Source organism: Lepisosteus platostomus, chromosome 25, assembly GCF_059453375.1.
Source record: "Lepisosteus platostomus isolate fLepPlt1 chromosome 25, fLepPlt1.hap1, whole genome shotgun sequence".
NCBI lineage: Eukaryota > Metazoa > Chordata > Actinopteri > Semionotiformes > Lepisosteidae > Lepisosteus > Lepisosteus platostomus.
The window spans coordinates 15,074,349-15,099,243 of NC_142635.1; the positions used below are offsets into that span (position 1 = coordinate 15,074,349).

The 24,895-nt window shown below is 44.7% G+C and overlaps 3 protein-coding genes across 8 annotated transcripts in view; 1 reads left to right on the plus strand and 2 right to left on the minus strand.

The window, feature by feature from the left end:
- The window catches only part of LOC148641199 (uncharacterized), a gene marked incomplete at its 5' end in the record, with an annotated part of 69,604 nt that extends 59,528 nt beyond the window's left edge, over positions 1-10,076 (minus strand). Inside the window, 12 exons of the mRNA XM_088619611.1 lie at positions 181-363; positions 1,040-1,180; positions 2,137-2,328; positions 2,512-2,635; positions 3,866-4,007; positions 4,700-4,924; positions 5,268-5,404; positions 6,481-6,673; positions 7,846-7,956; positions 8,582-8,773; positions 9,312-9,413; positions 9,749-10,076. Coding sequence (XP_088475737.1) covers positions 181-363; positions 1,040-1,180; positions 2,137-2,328; positions 2,512-2,635; positions 3,866-4,007; positions 4,700-4,924; positions 5,268-5,404; positions 6,481-6,673; positions 7,846-7,956; positions 8,582-8,773; positions 9,312-9,413; positions 9,749-10,076 — 2,070 coding nt within the window. The remainder of the gene's footprint in view (positions 1-180; positions 364-1,039; positions 1,181-2,136; positions 2,329-2,511; positions 2,636-3,865; positions 4,008-4,699; positions 4,925-5,267; positions 5,405-6,480; positions 6,674-7,845; positions 7,957-8,581; positions 8,774-9,311; positions 9,414-9,748) is intronic.
- A 1,638-nt stretch (positions 10,077-11,714) lies between these two features.
- On the minus strand, positions 11,715-23,004 carry LOC148641200 (uncharacterized). 2 transcript variants are annotated; one of them, XM_088619653.1, is made up of 6 exons: positions 22,869-23,004; positions 17,903-18,464; positions 16,631-16,748; positions 15,736-15,823; positions 14,680-14,868; positions 11,715-11,955 (listed from the first exon to the last, which is right to left on the minus strand). In XM_088619653.1, exons 2-6 carry the CDS (start codon positions 18,021-18,023, stop codon positions 11,809-11,811), a joined length of 663 nt encoding a protein of 220 aa, XP_088475779.1. In that variant the 5' UTR covers positions 18,024-18,464; positions 22,869-23,004; the 3' UTR covers positions 11,715-11,808. The 2 variants fall into 2 exon arrangements, with proteins under 2 accessions (XP_088475779.1, XP_088475778.1); XM_088619652.1 differs by having other exon boundaries at positions 17,903-18,663; positions 22,869-22,958.
- On the plus strand, positions 12,976-24,689 carry LOC148641201 (uncharacterized). Of its 5 annotated transcripts, XR_015930259.1 has the most exons (7): positions 12,976-13,272; positions 13,824-13,939; positions 19,884-19,954; positions 20,326-20,566; positions 21,414-21,728; positions 22,076-22,120; positions 22,951-24,689. XR_015930259.1 is itself a non-coding variant. In XM_088619662.1 (6 exons), the coding sequence occupies exons 2-6, from the start codon at positions 13,932-13,934 to the stop codon at positions 23,019-23,021; spliced, it is 510 nt and encodes a 169-aa protein (XP_088475788.1). In that variant the 5' UTR covers positions 12,989-13,272; positions 13,824-13,931; the 3' UTR covers positions 23,022-24,689. The 5 variants fall into 5 exon arrangements, 3 of the variants coding, with proteins under 3 accessions (XP_088475790.1, XP_088475788.1, XP_088475789.1); XR_015930258.1 differs by lacking the exon at positions 13,824-13,939 and having other exon boundaries at positions 12,979-13,272; XM_088619662.1 differs by lacking the exon at positions 20,326-20,566 and having other exon boundaries at positions 12,989-13,272.
- The last annotated feature ends 206 nt before the right edge of the window (positions 24,690-24,895 follow it).

A 24,895-nucleotide genomic window follows, 5' to 3' on the forward strand; every position in this document is an offset into this window, starting at 1 on the left:
TGATGTCTGTTTCATAGTTTTTCACTGGAGAAATGCTCAGCTGCTAAGAATGGAATTTTGTGGAAATAAAAATGTCTGGCTGGGTGCGTTGTGTTGAAGAAACACAAGAATCCTTTGTATCTCTGTTGCTTGGCAGAAGCCTGTTAATGAATAAATGGTAGGAATGATGAAAGATGGTACCTTAGGGCAGACTGCGGGAGAATGCGTGGCAGCTTGGGCACAGTAGTGCCCCGGAGCACAGGGCACACAGTCTCCTCCCCCATGTCCATGTGATGAATTCCGGTACAGCCCAGGGGGGCAGGGGAATGAATAGGGGTACCCAGTGCCCACTGGGCAGTAATAGCCATCAGGACATTGCCCTGTCTAAAACACAGAAATGGGTAAAGTTTCACCCTGATAGCTACCGCAGCCAATAGTAGTAATCTACAGGAACCAGACCATTCGTGCAGAGCAGAGTAAAAGCCTTCGAGTGCCTATCATTCAGTGACCTTGTTAATACACAGTTAAATGAAAGCAGGACACAAATTGTTTCCACTGAAGCTGGACAGGCAGATTTTTTATTGAGGGACTTTTCTGAAATGTCTCTAGCTTCCTTGATTACAGGAAAGTAAGACTCTCTGACTAATGGCACTGAAAGCTTAAGTTGTGCTGGAACTGTTTTTAAAAACTGTGCAGAAGGGGGGGGGGGGGGGGGGTTGGTGACGTTTTTGTAATGCGATTATTTGGTTTTTACCTAAACCCAATACTTTAAATGTGTACTGCGCGTCTGTCTTGCCTTGTAAGGCTGAAATGTATTCAATGGAACTGCTGATCAGTGAAGATGTCTCTCCCTACTTAGAGAGGGAGCTGATCTGACAACATTGAGAGACTACAGTATCTGTCCCTAAAGTTTCTTATTTTCCTGCAGTGTGAGAACACCAATGACTATACCTTAAGTTTTTATTCTGCTGCAGACAATGCAAGAGTACATAACAATCCCCAAAGTTCCTTATTCTCCTGCAGAGACTAAAGGAGCTCTTTCTGTGTTCAGAGTGCTTACAGGCTGGGAGAGGCCATGGATGTGAGGCTGCTGATCCGAGTAACAGTATTTTCCCTCTGGACATGGGGAGCAGTCTGAGAGGTCACGCAGTCCTGGCTGGTCACTGTAAGTCCCATTCGGACAGGGCCTTGGATTGGGATCCTTGGGAACAAAAACATAACATGTTGGTTCCAAAGGCGAAGTTCTACCATTTTCTTTTTCTTGACAAGTATATTAATGAGTAGATTTGCAATATCTGTTTTAAGACTTGTTCCGTCTGGGAGGTTTTACAGCTGATGAAGTTCGAGCAGGTTGCTGAGTCAGCATGTGTAGGCTGCAAAGGAACAGGTAAAGGTTTATTCCATGCTGAAAGGGGAAGAAAAGAGAAACAATGTTTCAGCTGTAGAGCCTTCTTCAGGTGTTCAACGTTAATTGATGTTTTCCCATCATGGAAGATCATCATATTCTGTATGTGCATCACAAGGGTATCATGAAGCCTGGCTGAAAGTGGGCTCAAAAACTGATCAAGCTGCAGATTAATTAGATAAAATGGCTAAAATGGGATAGCCCCAAAATCCCAGTGCTGGAAAACCCAGATGTTGACAAGTGCTGTTTTAGAACGCCCTGCCCTGGAAGGCATACGGCCCTTAGAGACTGAGGGACAGGTTACACCAGGACTCAGCAGTGTCTCTTGGGGATGGTCCCAACTGTTAATATTGGGGAAAGTACAGTAAATTCTAATAAAGATGGTGCACAACTGGGATCTGAATACTTTGGCAGGGATCTGGGATTTTCTGTTTATGTCGCATACCTTGTTTGTAAATCTTGTAACTTGTCTGTTGTAGGTTTGTGTTGTGTCTTGCTTACTGTGTGAATTGTATTATTAATAAATGTTTGTTTAAAAAAAAAGATGAAATGGCTGGAGTGCTATGACTTTCTGAGCTCCAGATCTGGATATACTGTCCCAGAGCGACTCCGGAGTTTGTCAGAGCGAGAGCCAGAGTTTGCTCAGGAACTAAACAAGGATGAGTGATTTGCAAATTCCCCTGAAGCTGCACAGTGTGCGCAAAGGCAGAGCAGGGTCAGGGACAGGTCAAGAGGAGCTGTGCTGTGCTCACAATGCTGCCCCCAGGACAGTAGAACCCTTTGGGACAGAGGATGGCGGCGCGTTGGGGTTCCCTGTCCAAACCCGCTGAGCAGATCAGCCCAGCTGGACACACCATCGTGCTGAGCATCGCTTCCCGGCTGGTCGTCTCGTGACTGCAGTAGTGTCCCGGGAGACAGGGCGAACACGCAGCTGAGCCCTGATCCTTAAGAGCAGGAACACAAAAGAACGAGAATAAGAGCATGCACTCAAGAAACCCCTCCCCACAGCCTTTGTGCAGAGAGTCCTACTTCACAATCACTGCGCCGATATCGGAAGTGTTTGCCCTGTGCTCGTCCTTTCTCTTGTGTTCCCTTGCTTTGTGCACAGGAGGCTGGGAGGCTCTTACTGAATAGCTGCCAGCCCCGCAGCTGTGGGGCTGGACGGTGGCCAGGTGAGGACAGGAGTAGCCGGCAGGACACAGGCTGCAGTCCTCAGCTTGCTTCCCTCCCTTCTGCCTGCGGAAGGTCGACCTAGAAGCGTGGAGAGAGGACAGTGGCCCTGAGCACCACACAAAAATAATAATTCCTTAGACTTGAGCGCTTTTCTGGACTCTCCACTCAAAGCTCTTTACAGGTCATGGGGATCCCCTCCACCACCACCACCAGTGTGCAGCCCCACCTGGATGATGCACCAGTACTCTCCCCACACACCAGCTCTCAGTGGGGAGGAGAGCAGAGTGATGAAGCCAGTTCAGAGACGGGGATTATTAGGAGGCCATGATTGGTAAAGGCCAATGGGAAATTTGGCCAGGACACTGGGGTAACACCCCTACTCTTTTTGAGAAACTCCCAGGGATTTTTAATGACCACGGAGAGTCAGGACCTCAAAGGATGGCACCTTTTTTACAGTATAGTGTCCCCATTACTATACTGGTGCATTAGGACCCACACAGATCGCAGGGTGAGCGCCCCCTACTGGTCCCACTAAGACCTCTTCCAGCAGCAACCTTAGCTTTCCCAGGAGTCTCCCATCCAGGTACTGGCCAGGCTCACACCTGCTGAGCTTCAGGGGGTTGTCAGTGGTGAATTGCAGGGTGACATGACTGCTGGAAGAACACACAGCTCTGCTTCTCTGAGTTGAGCCGTCCTGAGACAGGAAGTCCAGACGCAGAACAGGGCAGAGGCACAGAGACAGCAGCGTCACACACCTTTGCCTCTGGCAGCATGCACGGCCCGATGAAGACGATGTCCCGGGACTCAGTAGGTGTGGCAGGAGACGAACCATCAGAACAGAGGTCTCGCGCACTCCGGGCATGCAGCTGAGGTCACACAAGCTCAGGAAAGGAGCACTTGTCAAGCGATCTCTGGGACAGGTTACGCAACCTCTAATACAGGTTGCAACAGAGGACCTATGGGGATGCTGTAGAGGCGATGTGGCCTCTGGGACACAATGCAGGTCACGTGACTTTCAATACGTGTTCAATACGAGGTCACATGACCTTTAGTACACGTCATAGCAGAGATCACGTGATCACACGCTCTTCGTAGCAGCAGCGGTCATGTAAGCTCTGAGATGCAACCTTTTAATATAAGTTGGCAACAGAGGTTACACGACCTTTAGTGAACTGCTAACGGTTCGGTAACCTGATTTGGGATGCAGGTTGGAGGTGCTCATGCGAACGGGACACAGCTTCCTCGGAGCGAGGAAGAGAACGAGAGAAGTGGGAAACAGACGCAGGCCAAGGCAGTGCTGCTGCTCACGCTGGGCATGGGCTGGGCTTGGCAGAGCCCTCCCGGCAGAACGACCCCTCAGGACAGGGACTGCAGTCCTCCGGCCGGCCACTGCCCATCCTGGTGCTGTACGTGCCAGCGGGGCAGGGGAACTGCGAGGCGAACTGGGTGCCTTCCGAAGGGTGCGGCAGAAAGAGAGACACCAGATTAGACACCGACTCCGTCCCAAGTGCAGCCATCTCCCACAAACTCAGGACGTTGATGGCGGTTCTTTGACTGCAGGAGGGCTCTTTACCCAGGGTAACTCAACAGGAAGTACCGAGTCTGTATATTGGGGCTGGCCAGCCAGCAGGTGAAACTGTGGAACTGTGAAATCGTTCTGAATTCCTACCTTCTGCTTAATGGAGTTTGCAGCAGAAGTTTGGGAGGGACGTCAACAATAATTACAATCAGACTGGACCGTAAATAATTCGCAATCACTCCTGATTTCATTTCCTCTCCTAAAACACTACAGATACTGTGTGTGATCCCCTTCTCTCAGTCAAGCCAAGCAAGTCAACCCTCAGACAAGCGGATTAAGCCCAATTATCACTAAACATGATAATAATCCTATTGCGTGTTGTTTTTCCTAGTGAACCTGGACAAGGCATTGGCATTTGTATGGATGACCAACGTAGAGAGCAAATTCAATCCAGTCAGTGGGTAATACTGTTCTCACGTAGCAGATGACCACTTTTTTACTTCGGAAAACAGAAGAAAACAGTCAACTGACACATTAACAAAAATAAATGGGTTTCCAAGAGCTCGGGCGCCGCTGGAAGTGCCCCAGCATGTCCTCTCCCGGGCCCGCGACCCAGGACTTACCCTCAGGGCAGTAATGCCCAGAGCTGCACCGGCCCGTCGGCGTGCCTGCACCTGGCAGGCAGTACCAGCCGCGGGGGCAGAGCCGGCACTCCCTCTCCGACAGCAGGCCGGGCCGCTCGCTCCACGTCCCCGCGGGGCACTTGTGCTGGGTGGGAAACATGGTGCCCGGGGGGCAGTAATGTCCAGCCAAGCAGGCAACCGGGGGTCTCTGGACACCTCCTGTACCTGTGCAACAGAGTGAGGAGCGAGAAAAAAGCCTTACCCAGCTCCACCGCTTGTGATGTAACAAGAAATTTGCATTTACATGGGAGACAGCCGTGTAATTCTGAGCGGCTTATGGGAACTGCTTTGCATTTTCAAAAGAGAAACAAGAGCTTCCAAGCTAGAGCACCATCAGTACACAAACGGGCTGCCAGCCATTGACTCAGCGCAAACAGGATGGGGTTATTCTGTCCGGTAAGCAAACAGCGTGACGCCAACAGGCGGCCTCCAGCCGTTGGCCAGAGCAAAACGACAATGAGAGGCAGTGGGGTGCAGCTCCGTCGGAGACGGGGGGGCTGCCGCTCACCCCGGAGGCAGGCGTGGCGCGCGGGACAGGGCTGGCACCGGGCCTTGTCCGCCAGGTCGCTGCGGTTGCTGTACGTGCCCGCGGGACAGGCGTTCTCGGGGGCGTTGGGTCTGGAGGAGCCGGGAGGGCACGTGAACCTGGCGAGGCCAGAAGCCGGAGAGGGCGAGAGAGAGGCAGACGGTGAGCCCTGCCTGTGGGAGGGAAGGTGCCAGAACCTCTGGAGGCAAACCCCAAACAGTTTCATTTTTGTCCGAAGGATTGTGAGTGTGGAAGGACTCCAGCCTGAAAAGACAAGCCAATGGGACTCTCCAAAAACCTTGGTGTTCTTTAAAAACACGTTCCCTGCCTGGCATGACCATCATAATGTTCAGTAAATGGCTTTTTTTTCTCTATTAACTCTGCGTGTTCTTTGTGAACACTGGCCAAGGGTGCTAATTTGCCTGTCAATCATCATGAAAATACCCTTAGGGTTGTTTTCTTACCATCTCACTCATCATGACAATAATTCAGAGAAACACATAAGGGCACCTAGGGGGAACCTGTTCCTTTTCCTGTGAAATGAGTTGTAGGTGTTTATTTTGGCACATTGCTTCCATCTTCCAGGCAGTGTTGGGAAGTCATAAAAAAGGCAAACGATGATAGGCTAATCAGTTAAATGTAATCAAGGGGTGTTAACATTAAAATAATGCATTACGTAGGGGTCTTTTAGCATACTGTATACAATTTTTGCCACCATGTTACCAAAAAGATATTGCTACTCTGTAAGATAACCAAATAAGAGCAACCAAATGGATTCTGGGACATATAGGAAGGTCCTACATGGACGGGCTGAAAGAATTGGACATTTTAGTGCTGAAAGGAGAAGACCACAGGGAGGCCTGACATAAGGATTCAGACATCTCAAGTCAACCCAGAGGACCTCTTCAGAAAGTCGACACAATATGAAACTGCATTTAAAAGTGAGAAGAGGCACTTTTTTACACAAAGGGTGGTGGGAATATGGAACAACCTAGTCATAATCTGAAGTTAATACTTTAGTTTCCGTCAAGATGGCTCGGTGGCATCCTTGGATCAATTACCTTCTGCCTACTGTAACAAACAGGCTCAACGGGCCCAATGGCCACCTCTAGTTCGTAACCTTTCTTACATTCTTGTGCCTCACCCAGTTCCTGAACTGCGAAGCCCAGCTGTTCCTGCGAGCTGACGCACTCACCCCTGCATGCAGTCCACATCTGGCAGGCGCAGGGCAGCCTGGGTGCAGGCCTTGCCGGGGTAACAAGCTCTGCAGTCGAGGGCTTCGTCCTGGCCCTCCAAAGGGTTAAACCAACCTGGCTGGCAGGGCACGGGGTCACTGGTGCCCTCGGGGCAGTAAAATCCTGCAGGGCACTTCACACACTCTTCCACACCTGCGCAGGATAAGAACATCAGCCCATATCAGACTGGACCTGCCAGTGCCACTACCTCTACCTCTGGGAGGGCTATAATACAGTGTACTAGTATCAGTATAGGTGCATGCGTAATATATGGGGGTGCATGTAAAAAATGAGTAAGTGTGTAAAAAAATGGGTGAATGGAATATTTATTTCAAACCCCTTTCAAACACACAAAGGTGTGTTGTTTTACTAGCAGACAATGGTCCCCAGGCCGAGACAAAATCAATCAGAGCTGCATTTTCTACAGTACTTTCCAATCCAGTTAACAATCCACTGCTATTTAAAATATTCAGCTGTGAAATCAAATTACACTTTTGGGAGGACAGTGGGTTCAGGTAAGTAGTGGATCTCATCTGAACTACATTTCCCAGGATTCTGTGGGGAATCACCTGACACACCTTTGTCACCTGTCCAGTTGGAAGATGACGATCGGACAGGTGACAGTTTAAAAACCAGGAAGCTGAGGCTTCTGCTTATGGAGGGGTGTAAAGAAACCAACTGATTGATGTCCATTGTGAGTTTAGACTACGTTTGTTCAGATTTGATGCAAGGGTTAAGCACCTTAGCTGCCTGTGTCAGAAAGTGATACATTTTGTTTTTCCTGCTGTGTAAATGATTTCACCTTATGGTTGTCTCCTTTGTGTCAGTTGTCTGAGTCCCTCCTTCCTAACACCCTTCTACACAATAGTGTTAAACCTCTTGAGGTGATAATGGATTAAAAGCAAGTGTGGTGTTGTTCTTCAGCGAGCATGATCACCAGAGCACTTCCTTAGAGAAAAACCGCTGCTAGCCCAGTCAAGCAGTTTCAGGTTTTGCTGAGCTGAAAGTTAGTGCATGAGCATTGTTGCTTTTGACATAACAGGGGCAACAATTGAAGCTTTCTGCTCCAGTGTCATTCAATGCCTATGCTCTCTAGCTCCAGCTTACTTTCCAAAAATAACCTTAACCAATGAAGGAAAGTGGTCTTTTTATCCATGCTCATCCAACAATTGCAACCTGTGACCTTTCTGTTTGGGAGAAAGAGGAGTAAGTCGTGCTGGAGATGCCTTTAAACTCTGAAAACCGGATCTACAGAACAAGCTTTGAAACGCCCTCCTGATCCTTCCAGGGCCCAGGGTGGTGGTGCACTGCTGTGGGTCACTTACTTGCAGCCCCTTGATGGAGAGTGAAGGTGCCCTTTGGACAGTTCACTTCCTTGGCAGTGCCAGCCGGACAGAACTTTCCCCTGGCACAGGCGACCCCAGACTCAGCTGATCCTGAGGTGATAACAGACGCCCCTTAAAACGAAATGCTGTGCAACAGACTTCGAAACCTTTTTGATCCATAACAATCTCCCTCTCTCTTGCAGGAATTAAATAATGAAACAGCCCTCAGACCCATTTCCTGCACCGTGAGACATCTGTTGGAGGCACCGTTTCTAAAGACACGCAGTTCAAAACAATTAAGATAAATAAGTGTTTGCCGAAGAAGAGATGCTACAGTTTCATAAAACCAGTTTGAAACTGTGTGCAGTTAACAGCGCCTTCCAAAGCCTACGAGACTCATGTACAGTATATATTTCATAGCAGATTAGTTACATTCATTGATAGTTCTCCCTCTGGAGAAAGTTGTCCAAGTTGGAATTATATTGTGGATCAAAATCAAAGGTAAATGCTGTTCCTTTCTCACCCTCGTCTCACAATGTGCCATCCAGTTCAGTTCTCCCTCCAGCTTGATTTTGCACATCGAAGAGACAATGTTTTGTTTCATCTAACATTAATAGGCTGCAATGTGTTTTAAAAGATCTAGTAAAGATCTAGCTGTTGTCGTGATCTTGTGGACAACATGCACAGTGTTTGCAACGCCAGACTCCTCGCTGCACTTTGCCTCTGCGGTCCGTACCTTCGGGACAGAACCGGCCCTCCGCACACCTCTTGCAGGCTGCAAGGCTGGTCTGACCCAGGTGGCCTCCGAAGGTCCCGGCCGGACAGGGGCTGCCGTGGGGCGCCGCCGTTCGCTCCTCGCAGTAATAACCCCGTGGGCAAATGAACTGCGACCCGGGACGCTGAGCTGTGCCCTCCAGACAGTAAAAGCCTGCTGGCGCAGAAATCAGATTGGTGAGTTTCCTTTCTGTTCAGAATACGTCTCCTGCTTCACAAACGTACAGCAAATTTTACAAAGCAATTGTAGCGATTCTTTTTAAAAAGGGATTTGTAAAATTGCATGGAGCTTTAAACACTCTTTGTACACTTTAAATGAAAATGCCTGTCACTGCTTTTAAAAGCTGCCTGTCTGTGATGGGGGGGTTGTTGCTGGTTGTCTTCCTTTTTAAGATTTAATGGCATTTTTTCGCCTTGAAACAGTAGGAGTTGTTTCCATACTTTTTTTTTATAGTTACAGAAAACAAGGACACTTAGAAATTTGCTTATCAGTGTGAATCTTTTCCATGAAATACTTTAAATCTCTTGGGTCAGGACCGTCCAATCCAGTTTGAAACTTGACCAAGTATTACATAACTGACCAAGTATTACATCATTTAAAATAGATGGACTATGCATTTAAACTTTGCAAGTGCAGCTAGAGTGAATTCACCTCCCTTCAGTGAAATCGATGTATAGTAGGGTTACAGTACCTGCAGGACAGGGGGAGCAGTCTTTTTGCCTCTGAAGGCCCTCCTTGGCTCCATATGTCCCTGCTGGACAGGGGGCAGCCAGACCCCCAGCACAGTAATAGCCTGTGAAATATCAGACAGTATGAAGTCACTCACTGTAACTTTAGCATGACCATAAATGGGGCTGCAGAATTTCTTCCAGATATGTATTTGCAACAGTAAATGAATAAAACTGAAATAAGAGATTCTCTTGCAGAATTTGTTGATGATTGGATGCTTTAAAGGGTTTATAAAGTTGTTTTAATAGTGAGCGGAGGATGGAAATGATCGTTTCGGTATTTGATTCTGGGGAAGTGGCAGGGGGGGCGAAGCAGGTCCGAGGGAAAATGGGTCGTCAGTGATCCCAGGCGGATCTGAGTCCTGATCGAAGGAGCCCTAAACGTCTCATCAGTCCTCACCCAGAGGGCAGAGCAAGCACGCTGGGCCCTCTCCGTCGTTCCTGTACAGCCCAGGGAGGCAGGACTCGGGTGCCCAGGATTTCGAGAGGCGTGGGTTGCGGCTTTCTGCCCGGGCACCTCCACAGGACGTCCCGTTGCAGGGCTGGCACTCTGTCTGCCCTGGGGCAGTTACGTGCAGCCCGGGGGGGCAAGGCAGGGGCCCTGGGGTGCCCTTGTGGGGGCAGTAAAATCCTGTGGGAGTGAAGAGGTTTTCAGACCCTGTTACAAAGAGAAGACTAGGGGAAAACAAAAGCTCTAAGAGGAAACCAGGTGTTCTAATGGCAGCTGTTTATCTTTGTGGCTCTTTGCTTTTTTTAATGAGTGTGGCTAAATGTAAATTTTTGTTATGTTCAAATAATCAACTCTTAATATAAGGGATATGCTAATTTTTGAAGGGAGCTTACTTAAATACAAAATGTCTCGCGTATTACAAAATAATTAACCAGCGCTTTTTAAAGGTAGTCCAAAATCATAGAAATGCTGAAACCACCACCACTGTAAGAAGTTCAGGTCCTCAGTTTACAAAACACTCCTGCATTAATCATGAGGTGCCCTTTACTTATTTATGTACAGAGCTCATTCAGCAAACTGTGTCCTTTGGTATGAATTGCAAGCACCAGGAGCTACAGTAATCCAACCCCCAGAAGCCGAATCCTTTGTGAAGCAGGATGTGTAAAAGCTGCGCAGGGGGAAATCACTTATTCCAGTTTTCCTGGAAGCCTGACATATATATGACATATGTTAAGCAAATACTGGAACTCTGCCTCAAATTTCATTCCCTCCCCATTCCCATATGACATTTGTTTTAAAATAAAAAAGAAAGATGCATCAATTGTTTTTGCAGAACGTGAAATTAATAGCTTAGTGTCGCGATTGAAGGGCTTTAAACTCGTAGTAGTTTTTCTTAAAAATGATTTTCTTCAAGCTGCCATTTCTAAACAAAATGGTGGACATGGACAGACTATTCAAGGGTTTCAGAACATTATAATAATTCAAGTTTAAAAGTCATGACCTGCATAAATACTTCGTTGCCCATGCAACGCAGGAAGCCTGACATAGACATGTTTCATTACATCTACTCATCCACATAATTGTGAATGGAAACCCATCGTTAAAATTCTTCTTGGTTTATTTAGTACCAGCTTGTGTCTACAATGATCTTTACTCTCTGTCACATGTTGCTGATGGAGTAGCACAGCAGTAGCAGTAGCAAGCTTGTACTATCAGTTTTCCATGGTTTTAATCAAGTGGCTGTATTTTTGTCATGCTTCACCTCCTTTATCCAGCATAACGTTCTAGACATGCGTAGATCACGAGCTGTAACTGTGCCAGTTCAAACAGAAGCAGATGCTTCCCAGACCTTTTTAAAAGGAAAGGTGCTGCAGACCTGCTTCACACTGGATTGTGCTTCTTTTGTGATGTGTGAAACAAGCTTATGAAAGCAGAGAAAAAGCTAGGACAAGTCAGAAAAAACAGAATTATAGATCTTAAAAATGGTCCTACCTTTTTTTTTAAAAAGGTGCCATCAAAAACTATTTTTAAGAAGACAAGAATGATTAATGGACTGCATTGTTTAAGGTACAATACTGTTTTGCTAGGCTGTGTGTAGGAAAGCCAGTATTTGTTTTGGCAGTGATAAAAACTATTGTGGCTTCAATCCCACAGATAAAAACATATTCCTTTGCCTACAGAAGATCCTGTTAGATTTTTCAATGTGTGACCAAAGTTAAAGGCTCGTCTTCATCAAATAGATTATAAGAAATAAGGCATAAGGAATGTGATATTTAGGTTTCATCTCATGGAAATTAGTCTATGAGGACTGCTGTATGTACAATTTCTCATGTCAAACTTGGTTCCACTTTCATAAATTACTCTCCATGTCCACGTGGAATGAGTTAACAGATGAACCATCATCAAAGACCTCTGTGTTCTTCCGAAATTCAGTGTCTCTGCTGTAGCTACAGCATTGTCTTCCCCTGACAGTGGGGACAGTGTGAAACCATGTATTGTTTCTCATTGTTTTAAAGACAAGGGACAGTGCGTTGAGTGGGCTGCTTGCCTGCCGGACACTGCAGACAGAGGCCGCGGGTCACAGTGGAGTAGAAACCCTCAGGACAGTCAATGCAGCTGGTCTGGGAGGGGTCTGGCTCCTGCCCGGGTCCACAGCTCTAGAACCAGACAACAGGATTAGCACCCGCAACACAAACCACCCAGTGTGCATCTCCCATGATCCAATTACTCTATGAGTGTGCATCTTGTACAGTTATGTCAAGAGCCCTATGCTCAACAAGGGATGGTACATTGAACAGTGCCTTTGTCCATGAAACAGTACAGAAAGAAAGTACAAAACAATGGCTCTATTAAAACTGTACGTTTAGGGTAATTCTGAGACAAAGTGTGTGTTCCAGTGTGCTATATGAAGGTACAGGCTGGTGAGGTACCTTCATGGTGAGAAACACTAATAACACACACTGGGGTGGAGCGGTGGCTCTGTGGCTAAGGATCTTCCTGTGGCTGGAAGGTTGCTTGTTCAAATCCTGTAGCCGGCAGAGGAATCCTACTCTGTTGGGCCCCTAAGCAAGGCCCTTAACCCCAACTGCTCCAGGGGTGCTGTACAATCTCTGACCCCAGGCTCTCTCCCTGTCTGTGTGTCTCATGGAGAGCAAGCTGGGGTCTGTGAAAAGATAATTCCTAATCCAAAAATTTGTATAGGGTTAATAAAGTGATGTTATTATGATTATCAAGGCATTAATTTCCTTTACAACTGCTGACATTTTCTTCCCTAGAATAGTTGCACAGCTGTGAATAATTTCTTGGCATTTGACCATAGCCAGAGAATTAAAATTGTTTTCAAGTAAACAGATGTCAGGATTGAACTGGCAGGAAAAAACAAAAACAGCCCCAAAAGCGAAGATTTCAGTTTCCAGTTCAGCACGTTACTTTACAGCAAACAAGCCACATTCTCGGTCATGGCCAGTCAAAACCATTTAGCCTGACCAGCCCTCACTGCCCGGAGATTCAATTTCAGTGTTCTCTGTTTCTCCAGTAGGATTTTAACCTAGAATGCAGCTAACAGTAGAGAATTTCTCGAGCACAAGACTATTTAAAAATGAATCTGCTGCACAGGAAGCATGTTTCACGTGTGACAGTTTGAAGATGGAAAGTTTTCAGTTGAAAGGTTGCCAATATTTATCTTAAGGCTTGCAGGGGGTGTGGGAAGTTACTCTTTTGCAAGCACTGTTTTGCATTGGAGACACATTTTCTGTAGAGATATTACGTAGGAAAATTAGTTTGAAAAGTTTCCTTGGTGTAGCGTCTGATGATGTGCTAGGATCAATGGCATTGTTTTTTTTTTAATTAACCGAAGAAAACGACAAATGAGTTTGGACTAGATGAAACGTCTGTATGGTTTAATATTGAATCATGAAGAGGCTGAGGTTTAAAAATCCTCAAAAGTGCAAAATGCCTTAAAGTTGAGGGAACTGGTAAGAGATTGACTTGAGTTAAATGTTATTTTCCATTGTATTACAACAATCTAAAATATATGAAACTGTTATGTTGTTTCTGTCTTGCTGTATGTTTCAATGTCAGGTCCAGCTATCAAACATATTCATACCAGTCTGTGGTTTTTCCCGTGAGTAATATATACAGTAACTGGTAAGAAAGGACGTTTTTTTTACAGGTCAGGATGGAAATTAATAATCACAGATGAGCCTTGACTTGTTCAACAACAATTTCCTCTCTGGATTAATGCAAGTTCTCTGCATTGTCGTGCGATGTGCTAAGAATTTCATCTCTTAACTGTCTGTGCATTATGCCTCATTTGTCTTCTGCTGTGACTCTGGTTTTCCATAGTCTGCCTTTTCAAAAAGGCCACTCTATGAAACAAACAGTCACAGCGACTCAAGTTCTACCAATAGCCCTGTTCGCATTGTGCCACACATAAATTGTTTCCCTAGGATTGTAGCCTTGCAATATGTTTTATAGGAGGAAGCAATAATATAATCCAGGAGCTCATGTCATTTTTTTCCATCAGGGACATCAAGAAGCAACACAGATTGGACACTAAGCATCAGACGCATAATTAGTGAAAGTGAAATCTGTAATGTTTGCAAAACAGGCTTATATTGCAGGGTGATTACTTATGCTTAGGTAAGACAATTTCTCTCTTCATTATTCATTTATTGAGTGCTGCAGTTGTAGCTGACAGTCTCATAAGAACAAAAAAACGAGAGTCTGTTTCAGCTCAACCTCCTGCATCAGACAAAAGAGTCAATAATACAGTAACTTCCTGTTTACAGATTGGATTCAAAAAGCGATTTCTGGCATCTCGCTAACTATAAAAGGCATTGGTTTTGTAGTTGTGTGGTTTCAGCTTTGATAAAGAGAGACAGTACTTGTATTTTGTAAATATAAGTATTTTTGAAAGTGATTTGGGCCCGCTTTCAGCTGTCTCGAAGAAATAGTCTGTCTGGTCAGTCTGCCAGTTCAATCCTGGAGAGCAGAGTGCAGAGTCACAGTCCAGCAGGGTTTATACTGTAGGTCATCCTTAAGTAATTATCTTTTAAGTGATTTTGTTCAAATAAGCTGTTCTTTTAAGTGCCTCAGCAGGTGAATCGTTCAATAAAGCAGTTCAAGGATTCATTGGAAATGAAAATCCCCTCAAACTCGAGCTCTCTCGTCTGGCCCTGCGTGACGTTACTGAAACAATTCAGTTACTAAATTTGATCAAAACATGTTCTGCATCTCTACAGAACCGAAGCTCTCAGGATGACTAATAAGCCCTGCTGGGCTGTGGCTCTCCAGCACCAGAGCCTGGATAGCCCAGGCGTGAGTATGTGTGCAATAGTATTTCCATGTTTTATATTTGTGCGGATGGATGTGTCCTGTACCTCCTGGAGGTGTCCGTCGGGACAGACGAAGCCCTCGGGACAGGCCAGGCAGTGCAGGGTCCCCTCTGGAGAGTGCTGGCCGGGGGCGCAGGGCGTCTGCTGGCCAGTGTCCGGGTCGCAGGAAGCGCCGGCGGGGCAGGGTCTGCAGACGGCTCCCAGCTCAGTGCTCACAGAGCCGGGGGGACAAGGCTGCGCAAACACAGAAGAGCCAGCCTGCGTGAGGTTCTGGGGAACAGCTGCCTTTCCATAACGCGTCCGGGGTTCCTGCGCTCCGCCTTTTCTGTTCATACCTAGACTCTTTTAAAGAAGGTTCTGGGTTTTCAGTTTTCAAGTTCAGAAGACATTGGACTCGTGCAAACCACAATGTGTACTCGATGCAAATAATATGAATCAATAATATTAATTGATGCATATTTAATACACGAAGGTCAATGAATCATATACTTTAATATTCATTTTAAAAATAAATAATAAATGTGTATTTAATAGACACCATTATTTTCAGTCAAAAATCTTAAATAATTTACGATTAAATAAAAATCTTTAAAAAATAATCTTAGATGGCACAGTAGGAATAAACAAGAGTGAATGTTAATCACAATAAATTAGGTGGAGTGTAAACCCCTGCTTGAAGAAAAAAACTTTGTAAAGGTTTTGTAGATCTTATTACTGGATTTGTATTCAGTAGGTTTGAGGTATTTGATGACAAGGCAGTCTCGGAGTTGTTACTGTTAAGATCTTGGGATCTTGGGAATCGGCACTTCCCAGTCCTCCGTATCTGTCAGCCCGGTAACCCTGGAGTTAGGTTAGCGATTACCAGGATTGAGCGTCACATCTTTCCAGTAGTGTTCCTCTCAGCCGTGATTGTGACTGTCAGATTCACATGAGCAGAGTGCATGTGTGCTCACTCCTGATAATGACTCATTTTCTGTTTCTAAAGCATAGATGACAATTAGTCACCATAGGTTTTTTGCTGAGGGGTAAAATTTCACAGTCCGGTTAGCATTTGTAACTGTGTTTCTACATACTGTAGTCATATCTTTTTCAGCCTCTTACCTTACAGTGCTGGACAGCCTCTTTCCCTGGGTGGTAGTTGTAGGTACCAGGAGGGCATTTTCTGGGTGCAGATGTGTTACCTGGGCAACTGCAAAAATTGCGCACATTTATTTTAAAAACACTGCAGAAAAGACATAACGCATTTCAGTACCCTCTTGATACTCTGGTTGTGGCTGTGTGATTGTACACACAATGTGATCAGAATGTCGATGAATTCCTATTCTTTACATGCAGATATCGAATATGCTGCCTAGAGACATGATAAGCTGTGAGGAGAATTTCCACACTTAAAAAACAGTGATGAAGTATGAATTACAGAATACAAAACATTAAAAAAAAAAGTGCTGTAAATGAAAAGTCTGCCCACACTCAAAAGTACTTTGAGTTATAATTTGCTTTCTTTTGGCAACAGTAACAACACAAAGTTTTTACATATTTCTGGTTTGGTATTGCACTGTACTGTATGTCTGCTTGTATCAAATACCACGTCGATGTGTGTGGTTTAAATCATCTCCAAAATATTCCCCTGCAGTACATTAATGCTCTGTATTTTATATTAAGGTATTTAATTATAGCCTAGTAACACTTTAGGAGGTCTGAGCTGTCTCCTAGTAATTATTTGCAGATGAGGCTCCCTGGTTACATCTCTGTCACTATCCGGTCTTCATCTCTCCTGTGTGAAAGCTCAGCCCATGCACAAGTCTTTTCCTCTCCAGACTATACCAGCCATGCCAGTTTTTGTGCTACAGAAATGATTAATTGCATAAGCAGAAGCTCAGTGAGCTGCTGTGTCATGTTGTTATGTTGTGCTCGCTCCTGGGAAGGGAAGTCTGATGACTGGCTGTAGTCAATCAATGTTCGTGGATTTAGTCAAAACGGGCTCTTAAGAACTTACTAAAAGCCGACCGGACACTCCAGACAGTTCCCAGACGTGAAGTAGGAGCCTCCCGGACAGGTGATGAGACAGTGTTTTTCGCAGCTGAAATCGCGGACCAGGGTCTGAGCTAAGAATCCTGTTCATGAAAGATATCGAAACTTATTTAGCAGTCACCTGAAGAATGGGAACATGGCCATGAGGAAGAAGAAGAGAAAGCAAATGATCACAAACAGATGATTAGAAGAAACAATGATACCCAGACCCTATGACTTGATGTTTCTCCACTAAAGACTCTGGAACTCAGCATCACCAGAATTTTTACTTTCTTCCTACACTTGACTTTTTTTGCTACTGGAAAACTGGGCAGCCTATTTTTCAGGACTCAAGTTTGCCCAGTCTCTGTAAGTACACCTTAATATACACCACATGGGCGCAAGCTAACAAGACAGCACCAACATCTGAGCGGAGGATTTAACATTGGAATAATAAGAACTTTTATTTATAAAGCTCCTTTCCAAACCCAAGGATGCTGAACATCATGAAAGAAGAAAAACAATAAATGTAAATGAAGAAAAGGAAAAAACAGGAGCGTACAGGTATTTACAGATTGACTGTAGGCAATCAGACATAGACCTTGGTGAAAAGGTAAGTTTGCAGTTTAGATTTGAGGTGAGTTAAAGAAGTTGTCTCTCGTATTGTCTGAGGAAGGTCATTCCACAACACTGGAGCAGCGACAGAGAGGTGTCCAAAAGTCCAAGATTCAGTCCTGGGAACTGTGAAAAGAGGACCAGCCTCAACTGAACGGAGTCTACAGCGGGGAGCGTAAACATGGAGGAGTTCAGAGATGTATAATGGAGCCAGATTGCTCAGAGCCTTGAAAGTCAGTAACAAGATCTTGTTTTGAATATGTGACTTTATAGGCAACCAGTGTAGAGACTTGAGAGACTTGAGTGTCAGGGTCTGGTGTGAGCTAGCCGCAGCGTCTTGAACATATTGCAACGTTTTGAGAAGAGAGGCTTAGGGAGCCCATAGAGTAAAGAGTGGGAGAAATAGAGCCTTGTTGTTTATAACCATCAAGGGAATAAATCAAGGACCTTTCTTTCACTTGTGGCATGCAATAGGAAGAAACAACGCAGCTTCTGCTCTGTTTTATTTCTCTTTGCCATAGCCCGGCTCAACATTCCCACTGGCTATCCCTCTAAGAGCCACTGGTCTCTGCCTCCCTGCTCTACCAGTGCTGCAGACGCGCTCTTGCAGGGAAACCGGTCATGCAATTCTATGGCCGCTCACCTGAAATCAGGAGCTGGAGCATCCACAGCGACTTAAACCACTGGCCTGCCACCCTGGGGGTCCCCCCCAAAATAATCCTTGATGCGCACATTCCAGATCTTGCACTGTCTTCCCACTTCATGACGACCTTGCAGTAGCGCGGCGTTCTCAGTAACGGTTCGACAAGCACCTGCCCGGCTCAGGGTCTGATTGACGGTCAGGTTAGGAGGAAAGGGAAAGAGAGGATGGAAGAGCCAGAGAAACTGACACCCCAATCATTGAAAGTGACATTTAAGCTCCCCTGCAACGTGATAGCGCTGGTGACAGCGGAGCCAGCGGAGGCTTCCAGGTGTGATCTTCCAGGAGTAGCATAGCTGGGGATTTCAGGTGTTGTGTTTGGCTTTGTAAGTCAAGTAGAGAGCCCACATCAGCTCAGCGGCTTTTTTTGTTCTCCTTTTCCATTCCTGTGGTCAAAATAATTCTGGGAGAAATGGGGGAACTTCTTGTACAGTCTGGAAAGCCCTTCCTCCAGCTCACCACCCCTCTGAAAATTCAAGACATTTCTTCTCCGGTTGTCCTCTTCCTGAAAGATATCGAAAATGTATTGAGCAGTCACCTGAGGAATGGGAAGATGGCGATGAGGAGGAGAAAGGGTCACGGGGGAGCCGGAGGAAGGGGCACAGGGCAGGCCAGCCTGGACGGGACGCCAGTCCATCACAGAGCAGACAGACACACTCACACCTGGGCGAACTTTCCCAGAAGCCTACCTGTATGTGTCTGGGCTGTGGGATAAAAAAACTGAAAAAAATGAACATGAAAAGAACATGCAAACTCCATGCAGACAGCACCCCAGGTTTTTAGCGCTGGGGGGCAGCAATGCACACTACTGCGCTGCCTGATAAAATGAGCATAAATATGCCAAAAATAAAAAATGACAGAAAATAAATACATTAGTGCTTGTTATAAAAGAGAATATTATTAAAGTTATATATTGTATACGTTTTTTTGTACAAATAGTGAGCGCAGATGTCTGCAGGAAGATATTGATAAAGTGGGAGAGATACAATGGGCAGCATACAGGAAAACACACGCTTGAATCTTCAGTTAAAATTCAGAGAAAGTTCTGGAAGCTGCCAGAACACCTCTCAGGCGAGCCTGTCCTGACACCACTAAAGCTACTTCAGTATCTCTTCATGCTCATTTTCTTTCTCAGTTTACCTAGGATCAGAGGCAAAGTCATGTGAAATGGGGAAAAAAAAACTTCAGAAGAAAAAGCACAGTGCTCGGGTTCTCTTGACAACATCACTGCACATTATCACCACAAGGTTTTAGAAACACAAAAACTGGGGACTGATGAACTTGCTTTGTTTCTGGTATTTTAACGTGCAGGAGACTGCCATAGAGGTGTGTTTTAAGGTGTAATTTTGGAGATGAGGAAATTTGTCTCAAACAGAAAATGGCCATTTTCTAGTATTACAGGCCTAGCAGGTCACAGAGGCCCAGACATGTTTTGTGTGGTAGAAGTCTAGGTGGAAGTCTTGACGTGTTGGCGTGTTGAGACATGCCAGCGAGATTAAAAGCCAATCTCAAATTGAAATATGAGAAACTGCAGATCTTATTTTTCTCTCCGTGAAGAAGCAAGCAGTGTTCTGAAAAAAGGAATGTCTGGATGGTGCAGTCTGTTGCAAGCTTTTGCTGCTGTTGGAAATTTGTCATATTTGTCAATTTTATAGCTGAGTGGTTTTTTTTTTTAAAGAAGCAGCTTCTCATAACCCATGGAAATGAGTAAATGGAAATGTATGAAAACAAGAGATCTTGCCAAAGCCTTAAAAGCGGTCAAGTGACTGACAGTGATCTCAGCTGAAAAGAATTCATTTATGTTTACAAGGAATTTGACGAAACTGTAACATACGGCGCTCCTGAAATGTGGAACTAAATCCTATCTGATTGTCCAGTGTTTTTGACACTAATTGCATTGACGGCACCCAACATTTTCTTCTAGCACAGAGAAGAACATGATTTGTCTCCTCCTGAGAGTGTTGCTGGTGTGGCTTTGTCTTCTTTCAGTCAGAGGTGAGTAACTGCAGTCAGAGCACAGCTTCTGCTGACAACTGGCAGCGCGAAAATAACTAAGGCACTGGGCTATTATAAGAGACGCGTATGTTAATTTCTAATTGAGTACTTGGGTGGTCTTTAAAGAATTTGAACCCTGAGGAGCAGATGAAAAGGACATGATATGAGTGCGAAAATCAGCAAATGAAATTGCATGTGTTGGTTAGTGATTTTATTTCATAGAGCTGTCTCAGTACAGTGTTCTTTCAGACCGAGTGTAAGAGATCCCACTGCCTGTATTAAAATCCCTTCATCTTGTCACTTCCTACAGTATGTCATATCCATACAGTGTTGTGTTTCTTTTCTCATTTGTGGTTTTGTATCTGTTAAAGTAAAACAGGGTATTTCAGAAGGCGTCAACAAGTGGTTCTATGGGGTTTTGAGACTCCTTGGTGAAAAACTCCATCTCACTGTACAGCTCCCTCACCTTCCTGTCTTCGCAAAAGTTATTTAGCTGGAGGGAAAAAAACAGATCCCTGACACATTAAAATGAGCACCATAAATAATGGATTGGTCAGCCTCAGCACTTTTTTTCCTGCCTGCATCTTTTTTGTCCCCACACCACGAACAAGAGCGAGTCAAGTCAGATTCTGCCGTGTTTGTGAGTGCTCTGTTTGGTGTCTAGCATTGTCATGCAATGCTTTTGTACCTCATTGTAAAATGTCTTGGCTGTGACACAGACAATACAGCAGGAGCACACAGCTAACAGAAGTAAAAAGGGCATTAGTGGGATTTCACCCCCTTTTATAAATGTAAAGTTCTAATAGATGAGTTGTATCTTATTAATATGTATTGTATGTAATATGTATGATATGGCCAGCATCTATATCATGCTATAGCTCAAAACTGGCAGCCCACTGAAGCTAAGCAGGTGTGAGCCTGGCCAGTACCTGGAAGTGTTAGTGGGACCAACAGGGGGTTCTCACACAGCGGTCTGTGTGGGCCATGATGCCCCAGTATAGTGAGGGGGACCCTATGCTGTTACAATACTACCATCCTTCAGATGAGATGTAAAATCCAACTGACTCTCCAGGAGAATCCTGACTCTCCATGGTCATTACAAATCCCAGGGAGTTTCTTAAACAAAAGTAGGAGTGCTACCCAGGTGTCTTGGCTAAATTGTCCCCTGGCTTGGATTCCTAATCTATGAACTGGCTTCATCACTCTGTTCTCCCCCCCACTGAGAGCTGGTATGTGTGAGAGTACTGGTGCATCATCCAGGTGGGGCTGCACACTGGTGGGGGTGGAGGGGATCCCCATTACCTGTAAAGAGCTTTCAGTGGAGGGTCCAGAATAGTGCTATATAAGGGTGAGGATTATATTAAATGCCCATGACATGTTTGAAACTCACAGAAATTAAAATGGAGCAGAATCCAAGAACTGTGCAAAAGTGTGATACGGCTTTCTATTTTGCTTCCAGGGAAGGGCAATGGCCGTGTTCAGTCAGCTGTGGGGTGGAGGGAAGAGCTGCCCTGCGATTACTCCTTTGAAGACCAAGGTGCCATCGCCGAGCTGTCTCTGCAGTGGAGGAGTCCTGCCTACAGCACGCTGTGCCGCTACATCAAGCACAAGTCGTTTAGAAACTGCACAACAGGGTACTCGCTTGACTATAAGCCTGGCCGGATCAGACTAATCATTGAAAATGTCAGAAAGGAGGATTTTGGAAACCACACCTGCTCAGTGAGCAAACAGCATGAATACTCTGACTTCATCATTCAACTTTCCCGCAGTGCAAGTGAGTGCCGACTGTGCCTTTGTAAACCTATTGCTGTACTGTGATCTGGCATCTGGGCAATTTCCATCACAGGATCAACCTTTCAGTGTGGTTCCTTAATACTGTACATGATTGAGTTATAAAAATTCACAATACCTCGTGTCTACAAAAGTACACCAAATGATGACTCAAAAGTTACTATTCTTTTCGCACGCTTTTCAGAAAATAGAGCCTGGGGCAAGAATTTGCTTTGGTTCAGTTACAGTAGGCAAGCTGACTTCCCTAAAATTCACTGTACTTTGAATGTACTTTCTGAGCACAGCATTGTATGGTATGAACTTGTGCATTTTCTTTTCTTTGATGTGTAGGAATTCTTATGCCCAGTGAAGATAATAAAAATGGGGTAAATCCAGGTAGGATTTTTCTTTCTTCTTTTATGGTGAGCGGACGTGGGTTTACTGTAAATATGATGTCCGTATGGATGCATTTTCTTCAGATACTATGGGAGGCAAAGTACTCTTTGTCCAGTATCTTTACTATTACAATTACTTTCTTGCTTTAGTCACTCTTGCTGTTGCTGTGGACCAGGGATCCCAATCTATTTATTCTTATAGGGCAATTGGGGTGACCTGTTTAAAGATTAGTAACATTTGTTTAAGCCATTGAAGAAATCAATCAAGCAAGGTTTCAATGGAAGAGAACACTAGTCCTTGCAGGTTGAAAGATATTCTTGTTTTTGTTCCAAATTAGATCAGCTTTAATTGAACACATCCCCGGTTTAATCCATGTTAGTGAAATTGTTGCAGGTGACCTCTTAATCCTGCTGGACTGGGGCTCCCCAGGCCTGGGCTGGCCGTGCTGCAGCCCCGTGTCTCTCCGTCATGGTCCTGGTAGGCCCATATGAAACCCTCCACTGCAGGAGTGTTGTTGCAAAGAGATTTGACAAACAGGACACTGCCGGTTCTTAATGGATGGCTAATTACTGGTGTGTTTTGCCTAGTAGAGACTCCTACTATCCAATGTCTTTAAGAGGCAGAAAAAAGGTTTTGCTCATCTACAGATCAATTAGACTGGCAAAATCCTAGCCAGGACAAAAATGAGTAGACAAAGGAGTTCACCAAGGCCACCGTGAAAAGCACTGGCTTTGCTCAGTCAACTTACAAAGGTTATTTGTGTTGAAGCTCTCGTTAGATGTGCGTCTCAGAACTCCTCTTGCCTCATGGTGTTTCTTTTCCATCCCCAGCACACACAGTCATCACTCTGATCCTCTTCAGCTGCCTGCTGAGCGCTCTGACAGCGCACCTCTGTAGATGAAGAAGCAGAAGGGCCTTCTGGACGTGAGAAACTGAATGCGACGCAACTTCAAATCTCGCTGTTTTGCTCCTGAAAAATAAATTCAAAATGCCTCTGCAATCACCACTGTGCTACGCACCTGGGCAACACGGAAAGGTTGTGTTTTTGTTCTTTTTTGAGAATAAAAGACGAGTTGTGGACTTTCATAGGGGTAGTGGTGATCTGCCACCACTTGTCATTAATGGCCAGTCTGTGGAGAGAGTGGACACCTTCAAGTGTCTTGGCCTGACCATCTGCCCCTCACTGAAGTGGGATGTTACTATCAGCAGGAAGATATAATTGTCATGAAGAAGGGCCTTCAAAGGCTGGACTCCCTATAACCACAGTTAATCAGGAACCAATGACTCAGTTCTGTAGAATACTGTATGTGTTTTGTTCATTTTGTTGTTTTTATCTGTGCTGCACTGATGGCACATTCCAAATACTGTAACTTTGGAATTAGAGAAATTAATCAAAATAAAAGGCTCTATAAATTGTCAATTTGTGTGTACAACATACCCACACTGCAACATGTTGGGTGCCTATATGGAGCAAATCTCCCTTTAATTTAATTAGTTTTTCTTTTGCAGTATTTTAAACTAACGATCATGTCTAAAAGACCAAACAGAGCCTGTCCATGACATTTCGTTAGAGGACTGTGGTGTTTGTTTTAATCAAGCTTTTAATTCTGTTACTTTATGGTCTTACAATGTAAATTCATTTTCTGGCTGTTGTTTTACCATGAAATGATGTGTCATGAGAAGTAAAATAAAATGGAGAAGAAATAAAAAATAAAATAGGTTATTGTGAATGCAGCAGCTAAGGACAAGATAATCCAACTATCCTGAATGACAAAACATTAGTATGTGAAGAAATAAGAATAATATAACAGGTGTTGCTGCAGAGGAGCTGGGGAGCAGGCGGGTTGCCATTAGGTGGTTGGTATTGGATGACAATTTAAGAAAACAAGTGATTGAGGAGACAGAAACTAAACACTGCACTTCCTCAACTTCAGAGGCAGAAAGGACAGAAAGACGTCATCTCAAGCATACAGGGTTACATGTACGAATTGCATGAGGTTGCACTGGAGGCTGACTGCCAAGAAAATGTTGGGGGAAAAAAAGCATTTGGGCACTAACGATGTGATATTTATAAATACATCTTTTGTCCTGTCACTCTCATTTCTGTTCAAGAAGAGCAGGCACTTGGGGGAGACTTTAGCTCATACTTAAGCTCCCAGGAAATGCAGGGCATCATATTGGAGCTCCACTGTCTAATCCCAGGGATACAGTTACAGCGATGATGTCTGCTGCAGAATAGGACTGAGCACTTATCTCTTCTGGCTATGCGATAATACACTTAAATGGCATAGAACACATTTTCTAAACTTTTTCTTGGGTATTGTCATTATGTATTATTATCATTACCAATAATTCTAATTTTGTGTACAATAAAAGCTTTTTGTTGCACTTATGCATACGACAAACTGAACTCTGAGTAAAATTGCCCTGCACACTCTGTATTGAGTACAGTTATGGTCAGGAACATGTTAACATTTGTTCAAATGACAGAACCAAATTTAAGAGCTAGACAAGGCATTGCTAGACTACCGTATGTCTTTGCTAAAATTAAATATCAAATTTTACAAGTCGCATGACTGAATCGTTATTCCAAAGCAATCACAATTCTTAATTTAGGTTTTACATACAAGTGAAAGAGATCATAGCAGTTTGGTTTTCTTGTTTCCTGGAAGAAAATAGAAACACATTGTGAAGATAAAATCTGCCTTGGTTCTCAGATGAAGTAACCGTTTTTCCTGTAAGAGGAAGGCTATCAGATTTTAGTTAAATTGCACT

What these genes read in the sequence shown, in the direction of transcription:
- LOC148641201 (XM_088619662.1), top strand. An exon ending in TCAACTTTCCCGCAGTGCAA is followed by an intron (nt 21,729 to 22,075) that starts GTGAGTGCCGAC and finishes TTTGATGTGTAG; the next exon opens with GAATTCTTATGCCCAGTGAA. An exon ending in TAAAAATGGGGTAAATCCAG is followed by an intron (nt 22,121 to 22,950) that starts GTAGGATTTTTC and finishes TTCCATCCCCAG; the next exon opens with CACACACAGTCATCACTCTG.
- LOC148641200 (XM_088619653.1), bottom strand. Translation starts at nt 18,023, where the DNA reads ATGAAGTGGGAAGACAGTGCAAGATCTGGAATGTGCGCATCAAGGATT. An exon ending in GCTCCAGCTCCTGATTTCAG is followed by an intron (nt 16,749 to 17,902) that starts GTGAGCGGCCAT and finishes TTTCATGAACAG; the next exon opens with GATTCTTAGCTCAGACCCTG. An exon ending in AGGCTGTCCAGCACTGTAAG is followed by an intron (nt 14,869 to 15,735) that starts GTAAGAGGCTGA and finishes GTGTTTGCGCAG; the next exon opens with CCTTGTCCCCCCGGCTCTGT.